Source organism: Cajanus cajan, chromosome 4 (genome assembly GCF_000230855.2).
Source record: "Cajanus cajan strain Asha chromosome 4, NIPB_CcT2T_4, whole genome shotgun sequence".
Taxonomy (NCBI): Eukaryota; Viridiplantae; Streptophyta; class Magnoliopsida; order Fabales; family Fabaceae; genus Cajanus; species Cajanus cajan.
The window spans coordinates 75,081,324-75,092,593 of record NC_138520.1 but is presented as its reverse complement, the minus strand read 5'-3'; the positions used below and the strand labels follow the sequence as shown (position 1 = coordinate 75,092,593).

Sequence of the window (11,270 nt, the reverse complement as noted above, 5' to 3'; positions counted from 1 at the left end):
TGTGATATATATACACTTCAATAGTTTTAATCTTATAATTCCTTGTTTATCATCCGTAAAAATAATTATTTTTAACTCTGATTTATCAAGAGAAAAAGTAACAATTTTAAGAATGTATACAGGATCTTATTAATATCCCATATTTTACTTTCACCCTCTATATAACTTTTTCTCTTTCTTGAAAGGGGACGAAAATTTATATGTATAAAAATTAAATATTTACTCTTTAAGAATTGATCTATTTCTTTTCATATAATGGATAAAAGAATATGTGTTTCAAATTCTCTCACAACAAGAAGATGATGACGCTTGTAAGAGAAATTTCAATGCAATACATTAAAAATTGGAGATTGTTAAATCATACTAAAATATAAAAATTGTATTGTAAAAACATCAATAATGAGTTCAATAGATTAATGTGAAAATATTAACAAATAGTTAAATAGATTAATTTAAATATTAAAGACTAATTAAAAACTCTTATGATGAATGATTAGGGAGATTAAGTCTTAAAATTATATACATTGAAATTTAATTTAATTATTAGATTCATTAAAATTTAATATACCTCATAAATTATTGAGTAAAATAATTTTTTTGATTTATCTAAATGTTTTTCTCAAATCAAAATTTGACAGATGATTGATATTTTATCTCAATAAATAATAATTAGAACATAGATTTCACTCATTAATTTAGTGTGTTCGTGTAAGGAATTGCTTACCTCTACATCGATTCTCGGACTAAAGAGAGAGAAACATAGAGTGGCGTAAAGCTATAACTCCAATTTACAATTTTGAATATTAAAATACCTAACAAATTATGAGAAATCTGTAAAATAGATGCTTAATTAGAAGTCAATTATGGGGTAATTACAATTTTGAATATTAAAACAATGTTAAATTCATTTTTAAAAAAATAAAGTTAAATTATTTCATTAAATGTCATTTTTTTATAATAAAAAAATATTATTAGTTTGAAAGTAAGTTAGATATACACCGATATCAAAAATAAAATTTGTATAAAATGCGCAAATCAAATCTAAATTATATAAAAGGAATAATCATTATTTGCATGATCCAATAATCATGATAAAAAATATTTCTACACACATTATCTCCTGTAAGCATCTTTTGGATATTTCATAACATTTCACTTAATACAACCAAACCGTTAAGTGTGTTTGGATGATGAATTTATATAGGATAATTCATTTATTTAAAGAATTTCAAATTCTTTGAGGTAAAATATTTTGTTTGAATGAAAAATTTACAAAGAATTTGAAATCCAAGCATTTGAGACAATCTATCTATGATTGCAACTAATTAATAGAGTCTGATTGGTTAGAAATTAGGATATTGGATAACCATAACTAACATGAACAACCGTTAATTCTTCAATTAAAAGAATGTTTAAATGGATGAAGCGAAATCTTAGTATAACTGTATCATCATTATAAAATATAGTCAGACAAAACAAACACTTATAGTCTCTCTACCCAGAGTCCCCACCCAGTTGTAATAATACAATTTTAAAAAGAGTATATTTCTATGAAACTAAAAGTCTGCAATTAAGAAGAAATATTGATTTTTGAGATAATATCAAAGGATATTCCATTTTGTTGAAGTCTTTCCTGGAGATCGGTTGGACCAAAGATGATCCCAGGAGGGTAAACTCCTCCTTTAGGAAGGTTGTTGCGTTGGCTGAGAACAACAAGAGCACATTGAATAAGAATTATTGGTGTGGTCTGATATCCATTTTCAGGTCCCATCACCCTTGTTATAATTTCCATGTCAGGTTTTGTGTTACCCTTTGGAGCAGTAGTCCCATTATTAAAACCACGTCCAACAAACCACATCTTAAAGGAAGCACTTTCAACCTCCTCTTCGGTAGGACCCTTCTTCTTGAACCAACCAAGGCTAAATATTGAAGGAAATTTCAGAAGAAGCCACCTTCCAAAACCAATTCCTCCTAAAAGACCAACGAAAACTCCAACAATTGAGATTCGAAGAATGCCCAATAATGACTTTGAGCCTATTTTCACACCAAAATGAGTCGGCTTCACAGAGGACCAGAAGGCTTCCCTTTTCGCAACCGTCTTGGCACTTTCGTTGAGCCCAGGGAGGCCATGGGGGTTTTCTGTTAGAATTGCCAGTGTTCTTCGAACTACAACTGAATCTGCCGAAGGTAGCTTCACTGCCCAGAGGCCAAGTTTCTTCTGGCTCTCTATAGTTTCTCCTTTTGAAAGAGGAGGTCCAGGAATCTACAACCATGGAAATATAAGTTGATAAATGACCCAACGTTAAAAATATGAAAAAAGCTAAGGGAAAGAAACTAAAAGGGTTTAAGTAATAACTCAAATTTCACAAGCAATCACTAATCTATCTTCATAATATATATATATATATATATATATATATATATGAAGGGGTTATAATTACACTGGTATAATTTTTACCAAGTATTACACCGCTCAATAATTTTATATTAAATGTGAATTTTGTAAATCTAACTGTTAGATTGAAAGTTCATATCACTTTATACGTATATATCAAATTTTGTTAAAATTGAACAACAACTTGGAAGTAATCAAAGTGTTCATATTTTAGTGTATTTTGAAATAAAATTTTGTTAAAATTGAACAACAACTTGAAAGTAATCAAAGTAGTCATATTTTAGTATATTTTGAAATGAATATATTACGTCAATTTTGTTTTATAAAAAAGAAGTATCAAATTATCTTGAATTAATATAAAATTTTGTATATATGATCTAAGAGATATGAACTTTCAATCTAATGGTTGAATTTACAAAATTCACATTTAATATAAAGTTATTGAACGGTGTAATACTTATTAAAAGTTACACCAATGTAATTATAACTCTATATATATATATATATATATATATATATATATATATATATATATATTTAATATAAAGTTATTGAGCAGTGTAATACTTAGTAAAAGTTACACTAGTATAATTATAACTCTCTCTCTCTATATATATATATATAAAGAAGATGATTCAAACGACACCGGTATAACTTTTACTAAGTGTTACACTGCTCAATTACTTTATATTAAATGTGAATTTTGTAAATCCAACCGTTAGATTGAAAATTCATATCTCTTAGATTATATATACAAAATTTTATATTAATTTAAGATGATTTGATACTTCATTCTTATAAAACAAAATTGACGTAATATATTTATTTTAAAATATATTAAAATATGAACACTTTGATTACCCTCAAGTTATTGTTCAATTTTAACAAAATTTGATATACACTTATAAAGTGATATAAATTTTCAATCTAACGGTTAGATTTACAAAATTCGCATTTAATTTAAAATTATTGAGCGGTGTAACACTTAATAAAAGTTACACCAGTGTTGTTTGAACTCTCCTCATATATATATAAATATTATTTTAATATTAAAGAGAATAATCAACATTTAGTTAGATAGTTAACAAAAAATGAGAGGGGAAAAAAAAAGGAGCCTACACATGCTTAAACCTGGCAAAATAGAAATGATAGTCACCCTTCATATTCAAATAGAAAATTTTAGACTCGCTGGCAGAGCCAGAGGAGATGAGATTGGGATCTAAAAAAATACTAGCAATGTGATGGTTGAACAAATTAAAATAGGGGTTTTTGGAATTCACAATTTATAATAGTATGTTTGAATGGAGAATTTAAATGGATTAATTTATTTATTTGAAGAATTTTAAATTTTTTGAGATGAAATATCTTGTTTAAATGATAAATTATAAGGAAATTGAAATTCAAATATTTGTGAAATTCTTTGAAATAGTAGAATTTCAAATTTTTTCAAATGAGTAAGAATTTAAAATTTCTCATATTTTTTTCTTCTTATTTCACTTATATATTTTATCTTATCTCTTATCACTTCATGTTTTCAATTATTAAATATTCAAAATTATATTTAAAATTATTAAATATTATTTAATATTATTTTTTTAAATTATTAAATATTTAAAAATTATTTAATATTTACTTTTATCAAATTTAATTTAAAAATCTCAACATATAAATATATTTTTAAAATCAATTTTATCATGGTGAAATCAAATTATCATATCCAACCTAACAATTTAAAATTTGATAAATTTAAATTGATTTATCCAAACAAAATATTTTAAGAATGATAGAAATTAAAATCAAAGTAATTCAAATACCAAAAATTTAAAATTCCTTAAATTTGTAAAATTTCTCATCCAAAGTCAAAAAATCAAGAACATTCCAAGCAAGGATCAAAGTGAGACTTTTCTCAAATTTGCTCGAAAGAAAAGTAGAAGGAAGCAAGAAAAACATTTTAATTGGTTTATTTTGGGAGAAAAAAAAAGGTGACCTATAGAGAGAAATAAAGAGAAATAAAAAAAAATTAGTATGATAGAGTGAAATTAAGAAAGAAATAGAAATAAATTAATATTTTAAATAATATTTTTTATATATAAAAATAAATTATCTAATTTTAACTTATTTTTATTCTAATAATAATAATTATTAATTATATATATATATATATATATATATATATATATATATATAATTACACATTCGATTATGTGTGTACATAAAATCGAAATATCAAGTGTTTTTGTTGAATATAATTAAATTGAGTGAATGATAATCCTAATGATGTTTTTTTTTTTATCATTTTTTCCATTAGGCAAATTTTCTCATTTTTTTTAAGGTAAGTAATAGTTCATGTGAGACCAACCATTTGTTTTTTTTTATAATTCGCTTCAAATCTATGTTTTTTCTCCTTCCTCCCCTCCAAATTCAACTATGTCAAGTAGAGGGTTATAGAAATATTACATCAACCATAATTTATTTATTTTTATTCCATTTAAATTACGATAGTGATACTTTGAATTTAAGATCTTATGCACATATTTCAATCTCTACCAGAGAGAATTAGAGAGATTATAATTAAAAGTTGATATATTTAACTTAGTAATTTAAAAATCAAAATTTAACCTTAATTTTAGGCTAAATTTTAGTAATAATTTAGTTTAAATATTTTTTTTTGCTAAATATTATACTTTAAATATATTATATTTATCTCCCTTATTTAAAAATTATGGTCTCATATAATTTATTTTATTTATGATTATTGAAATAATATTATTTTATTTTGTATATTATTAAATTAAATATTTATTATATATAACTAAAATTTATAATAAATCACTCTATATATACTAAGAAGAATAAGGCACTTTGTGCCCCAATTTGTTTACTTAAAAAAATAAGAATAAGAATTTTAAAAAATAAATAAAGATGAAAATAAAGATGATAAAATTAGATAATTTTTATCTAGAGATTTAATTATAACTAACATTTATAATAAATAACTATCTATATTATTTCAAAAAAAAAACTATCTATATACTAGTGAAAATGAGATACTTCATGTTTCTATATGTTTATTTTAAAAAATAAAAATAATAATTTTAAAAAAATTAAAATGAAAGTAAAGATGATAAAGTTAGATAATTTATATCTAGAGATTTAATAATTTAGACTTGAAGTAGTTATATCTATAATTATTTATAAAGGAAATATATTTTTAAATAAGTTATACCATCAATTCACAAAAATATTTTTATTAATAAAAAATACCTAAAAACTAACTCTTTGGTGAGATATTTCTAAATGTTCTGGTGTAAAATAAATATTCTCATTTATATATTGAGGGTGATTAATAACTTTAAACATAACTTACAAAAGTTTTACTTTTCATTTCAAAAACAACTTATAATAAAAAAGAAAAAACAGTTATGAATTACTTTTCTTAAAATTGATGTAAAGTAAAATAAAAATGTTAAAATAGAGTTCATTGTGATTTTAGTTGTTTCACAATTTTAAACCAAAATATAATAATGAACTGAAAACTTAGTTTAAAATTTTAAAATTTTAAATAATAAAATCAGTCCCTAATCAAATATTTGGGTGGGTGTTAAAGACTTAAAGTATCAAACATGAAACATTTATCATATAAACATTGAGGTGTAGTGATTGAGAAAATCCATAGGTTAGCGACTGAAAAAAGTGGGTTGGTATATGAAAACAGAGGTTTTGGCCATAAAATGTTAGCATAGGCATTATTAGGTTTGGGAAATGAGAAAAGACAGAAGAAAAAGAAGAAGAAATGTTACCATAGGTGTAGGTCTTCTGGGCCTGGACTTTCTGAATAGGTGCAAGTTGTGCGCATTGGCCACACCGAGAACCATGGATTCGTATGTGGTGAAGTTAATGACAATCCTTTTCTCCGACTCCAAAACCACGTAGGCCTCCACGCTGTTCGGCGCTTCAGGCCCCACCCACTGTTGCGAATTGAACATCACCCCGAGCTCCGCTATGGCTATGGCTATGAATTTGAGAGGAGAGGATGGGGCGTTGAGGAATTTGAGGGCTTCTCGAAGAATGTATTTGCCTGTGAAGCCTGAGGCGCCCAAAATTATGAGGTCGAAACGACCGTCATTTTCTTCCCGCTTCATTTTCTTCCAAGAATACAACAACAACAATAACTACGCACAGTAAGTTTGGCAACGATTTGATCTCACTAGAATTTTAATCTCTTCTCTACACGTGATTTGTGTGGATTTTATATCAAACCTTTCAAGATCACATTACCTCAACTTTATTTACAAATTTAATCAAGGACTCATAATCAATTCTAATTAATTAACTTTCAACCAAAGTCCATTACGCCACACTATAATCAATTCTGATTCTAAATTAAATTATCATAATTCATGTGTACACAATTATATATGTAACTACGTTATCAATTTTGTTTATATATATAATAGATTATATACTATTGTATATGCTTTTAAATAAATAGTTTAAAATATTAAACGACAACAATAATAGTTAGTATTATAAAAATTAATAAATAAAATTTTAATAATATATTAAAATTTAATTTGTTTATTTTGATAAATATAATTTAAAATTATAATATTATATAACAAAAGAGAATTTTTATATATTTAATTAAATATAAGTATATTTATATTCAATTTATTACACACATAAATATATATATATATATATATAAGGGATCCGTTTACTCCATAAGTTATTGAACGGAATAAGTCTAAGTAAACTTATTCTTGAAATAAATGGATCACTCCTATATAAAAAGAGAGAAATATATAATTTAAAAAATATACGTTCATTTGATTTAACGTAACGAAATATCAAATACATTCATACTTAGAGTAAGGTGAGAACACTTGTTGGGATGCAGATTCTCTGACTTTGATACATGAAAATTACGGTAACTTAATACATTTAAACCATTATATTTATAAAAATTAATCGGATTGTGGCACATGTACAATATACATTTTGATTTAAATGTATACGTGTTACAATCTGATATATTATTACAAATTCAACAGTATAAATGCATTAAATTATCATAATTTTCCTTCCATAAAGTCAGAGGATTCATTTCCCACTTGTTGATAAAAGAACAATTAATAAAAACTTTGATATTAAAATAAACAACTTAAATTAAAATATTATAAATAATATTATCATGTATAATTATCATCTTAGTTTTTTCTATAATTATTATCACTGATACTGCAATCGTTGCCACCTCCACCACACTACCATCACTGTCTCATTCATCACTACTATCGTTGTCATTACCACTACTAGATGGAAGTGGCTACATATGTGTGAAAAAAAAAAAACCAAAAAGTGAAAATGTAATTATTTAAATAATTTATTTATACATTAAAATTTGATTTTATAAAATATAATTTAAAAAATCATTTCCTTATTCAAATTATTCTTTTTAAATCAAGGTATTCATAGTTAAGATTATTTAATAAGGAATTGATTTCACCTGCCATATATTTTTTCATATTCATAAACTTGAAAAATAATGTTAAACTACATTTTAAAGAATAAAATTATTTGAAAATTATGTCAAACTACATTATTGAGTTAAAATACTTATGTATCATCATATTTTTTATACATTAGTCTTAAATAATATATATATATATATATATATATATATATATATATATATTTATTATGATAAGGTTCATTTGAATTCTATTTCTATTTCAATGAGTATTAGAAAATATATGGTTTTTTTTTTTGCTATGAAGAGGAATTGAAGAAAAAAAAATAGTGAGATTAGTCAAAGCTAACAAATAATTTGGTTTAAATCAATTCTAAAAATTAAAAAATTAACTCAGAGGTATAATTGTTTAAATTTTGTAAAAGTATTAAAAAAATAAAAAGTTTAATTAAAAATTAAAAATTTATATTATCACTGAATTAAAAATCATCTTTAAAATAATTTAAGATGATTAGAGTATATAAACTATTAAATTAACATTTATGATTCAATGGATATCTTAAAATACTTTTATACAGTGAGTACATTATAATTTATTTAATATTTAATGAGTATTCATTCGACATAAATGATTGTATAAATTTTATAGAATAGATGACACTCCTTTTTTTTCTTAGAGATATGAATATTACACGTGTTAAAAATTATAGTCCATTTTTTTTTCAAGTTTTAATATATAACATTTTATTTAGTTTTTTTAAAATTTTTTGTTAAAGTTTCATTGACGTTCGTTATAAAAAGTTTATTATCAAAACACTCTAATATTTTCTTGGAGATGTATTGTATTAAAATAAATATTTTTCTCGCTTAATAAATTTAAATATGTTACATTTTAATAATTTATCTCTTAATATACATATTTAATTATTTTTTTTAAAGTTGTTATGAATTTTTTAAAAATTAATTATATATCTTTAAAATATTTTTATTATATAGTGTTAACTATATATATTAAAGGTTATTTTTTAATATATATATATATATTTAAGGTAATAAATATGTATTAAGATATTATGTAAATGATGTTACTAATAAAATATTTTAATAATATCTAAATAAATTACTGATTCATGATATAGTATTATTTATTATGTTTAATTGATATAATACTAAAAATATGTATATGGAATATATAATTTTATTATTTATATTAAAAAATTATTTTTAAATAAAATATAATTTTTATAAAATGTAATACTTGTGTGTGTAATAACACTGTCATCTTCTAACATGGCTCACAATATATCATAATCCAACCATAAAAAAATATACAAGGATAAGTTAACATTAAAAAATAATCGACAACTGTAGAAAAATTAAACTATTTATACTACAATTTCATCGTTTCAACATTTAGCGACAGACTTATAACTCAACATCATGGTAAGATGCTAAACTTGCGACACAACTATACAACTTATTAACTCAGCATATGAGTACCACAATTAGTCAATACAACAAAGTAATCAACACAATAATCTACAAATCAACTCATTTAACAACTATACAACTATATCAGTGCAACACAAGAGCACCACAACATATCAACCATCAAGTGCACAATACAACAACTATATACATTGTCATACATTGAACTAAGAGATATCTTACAATATATGTGAGCAGTTTAAGTGGGTTGACCCTACTAAACCAACTTAACAACACAATTTTTTTAGGCTTACTAAATCAACAACAAATTTGGATATAAACTCACAACATTATGTTTTCTCAAATTTTGAAACTGAAACTAGGAAAGTTTAATATTTATATTAGAGTAGAACAAATTGGGTGTGAGCATACCACAACCTTAACATGGATAATTAAGCCTCTTATGAGATTAACCTATCAATTATCCTCCAAATACCATGTCTTTTTCAGTACTTATTGGGGATTTTGACCCATAATCTTGTACCTTATTCGATTTGGTCACTTTATACATATATGACTCGACATTGCCCCCATATGGATCTACATTGGTCGCTTTATACACGTATGACTCAACTTGGTCCCATACGATGTCAACTAAGGTCTCATGGAAGACTCAACATTTCACTTCAAGAGTCAACTTCTCACAAGGGTTTTCAACAAGTGGACTTGTTAAGCACCACAATACTATATTCTCACAATGAGATATGCAACTTTTTAAAATATCACCTCTCCTCTATTCCTAAGTTAATCAACACAACTTAACACAATGTTTTAAACATTCTCAACACAGCTACTCAATACTACCCAGCATACAACTCTTGCCACATTTCAACATTTTAACATTTAACAATTTATAACTTTCAAAAGTGTAAATATCAATATACATTTTCCTAGATCAATGTATAAAGTCCTAATAACATACAAAATGTGAACATTTTCACTCACACACAAACCATATTCAACACTTAGCCAACTAAACAACATATTTTCATTTAGCAATTCACGCTTGATGTCATTCTTCCTGTGCCCAACATCATTAAGGCAAAGAGCCTCTGGCTCATCCATGCTCAGCACCAAACTACTTGCACTCAACATGAACGAGGTAGATAGCCCATGTGTTAATCATGCCTAGCATAACAAAACTTACACCTTGACCCCATTTCAAGCAGAGAGCCCCTACTTGACTCATGTTTGACATCACAACATTGGCGCCCAACGTCATCTAAGTAGAAAACTTCTATCTTGATGATGCCTAACACCATTCAACTAGGGCCCGACTTCACCAACGCCATTCAATTTACGCTCGACATGACCAAGTGAGAGAGCTTTCTTCTAACCCACACCAATGCTACCAATCCTATGTCCGATGAGAGTGAGACATAGGGCCTTTGGCCTGCTTCATGCCTGATGCCTTAAAGATACGTTTGGCACGATGGTGATTTCTACACTTAGCAAAATCACAAATTTGACTCCCTTCACGTGAAAATCAGAAGATACCAACATGTAATGATAGAAACTACATATACTCATCATAAACAACTCATTTCTAAACCAGAAACATAACCAAAAATTTATAAAAATCAAGCAACATTCAACTCCATAATTTATCAATGAGTTAAATTCTAGCTTCCCTTTCCTCTAAACCCGCAAGAATCAAGGGAAGAAGAAGAAAACAAGTTCCCATGATCAACTCCATATGGTTATAGCAACCCCTCTAATTCTTGGCTCTAAAACTCTAAATCTCCAACCACCAGTCACCAAAATCACTCTCAAGGAAATAGTAGAAGTAAATCTATGAAGCAGGAAGAGAATTTTCCCCCCTTGGTCTCGAGAGTCCTTCTCTCTAACTTTTCTTTAAACTTTTTAAAGAAATGAATTTATGAGGTCCACTTCTTAAGAAAGACCTCATATGTT

The 11,270-nt window shown here is 25.4% G+C and overlaps 1 protein-coding gene across 1 annotated transcript; it reads right to left on the bottom strand.

Moving 5' to 3' along the window:
• Positions 1-115: 115 nt before the first annotated feature.
• LOC109801729 (putative mitochondrial saccharopine dehydrogenase-like oxidoreductase At5g39410) lies at positions 116-6,653 on the bottom strand. Its single transcript, XM_020362844.3, has 2 exons — positions 6,196-6,653; positions 116-2,263 (listed from the first exon to the last, which is right to left on the bottom strand). Exons 1-2 carry the CDS (start codon positions 6,535-6,537, stop codon positions 1,571-1,573), a joined length of 1,035 nt encoding a protein of 344 aa, XP_020218433.1. The 5' UTR covers positions 6,538-6,653; the 3' UTR covers positions 116-1,570.
• Positions 6,654-11,270: the final 4,617 nt, after the last annotated feature.

What these genes read in the sequence shown, in the direction of transcription:
- LOC109801729 (XM_020362844.3), bottom strand. Translation starts at nt 6,537, where the DNA reads ATGAAGCGGGAAGAAAATGACGGTCGTTTCGACCTCATAATTTTGGGC. An exon ending in CCAGAAGACCTACACCTATG is followed by an intron (nt 2,264 to 6,195) that starts GTAACATTTCTT and finishes CCATGGTTGTAG; the next exon opens with ATTCCTGGACCTCCTCTTTC.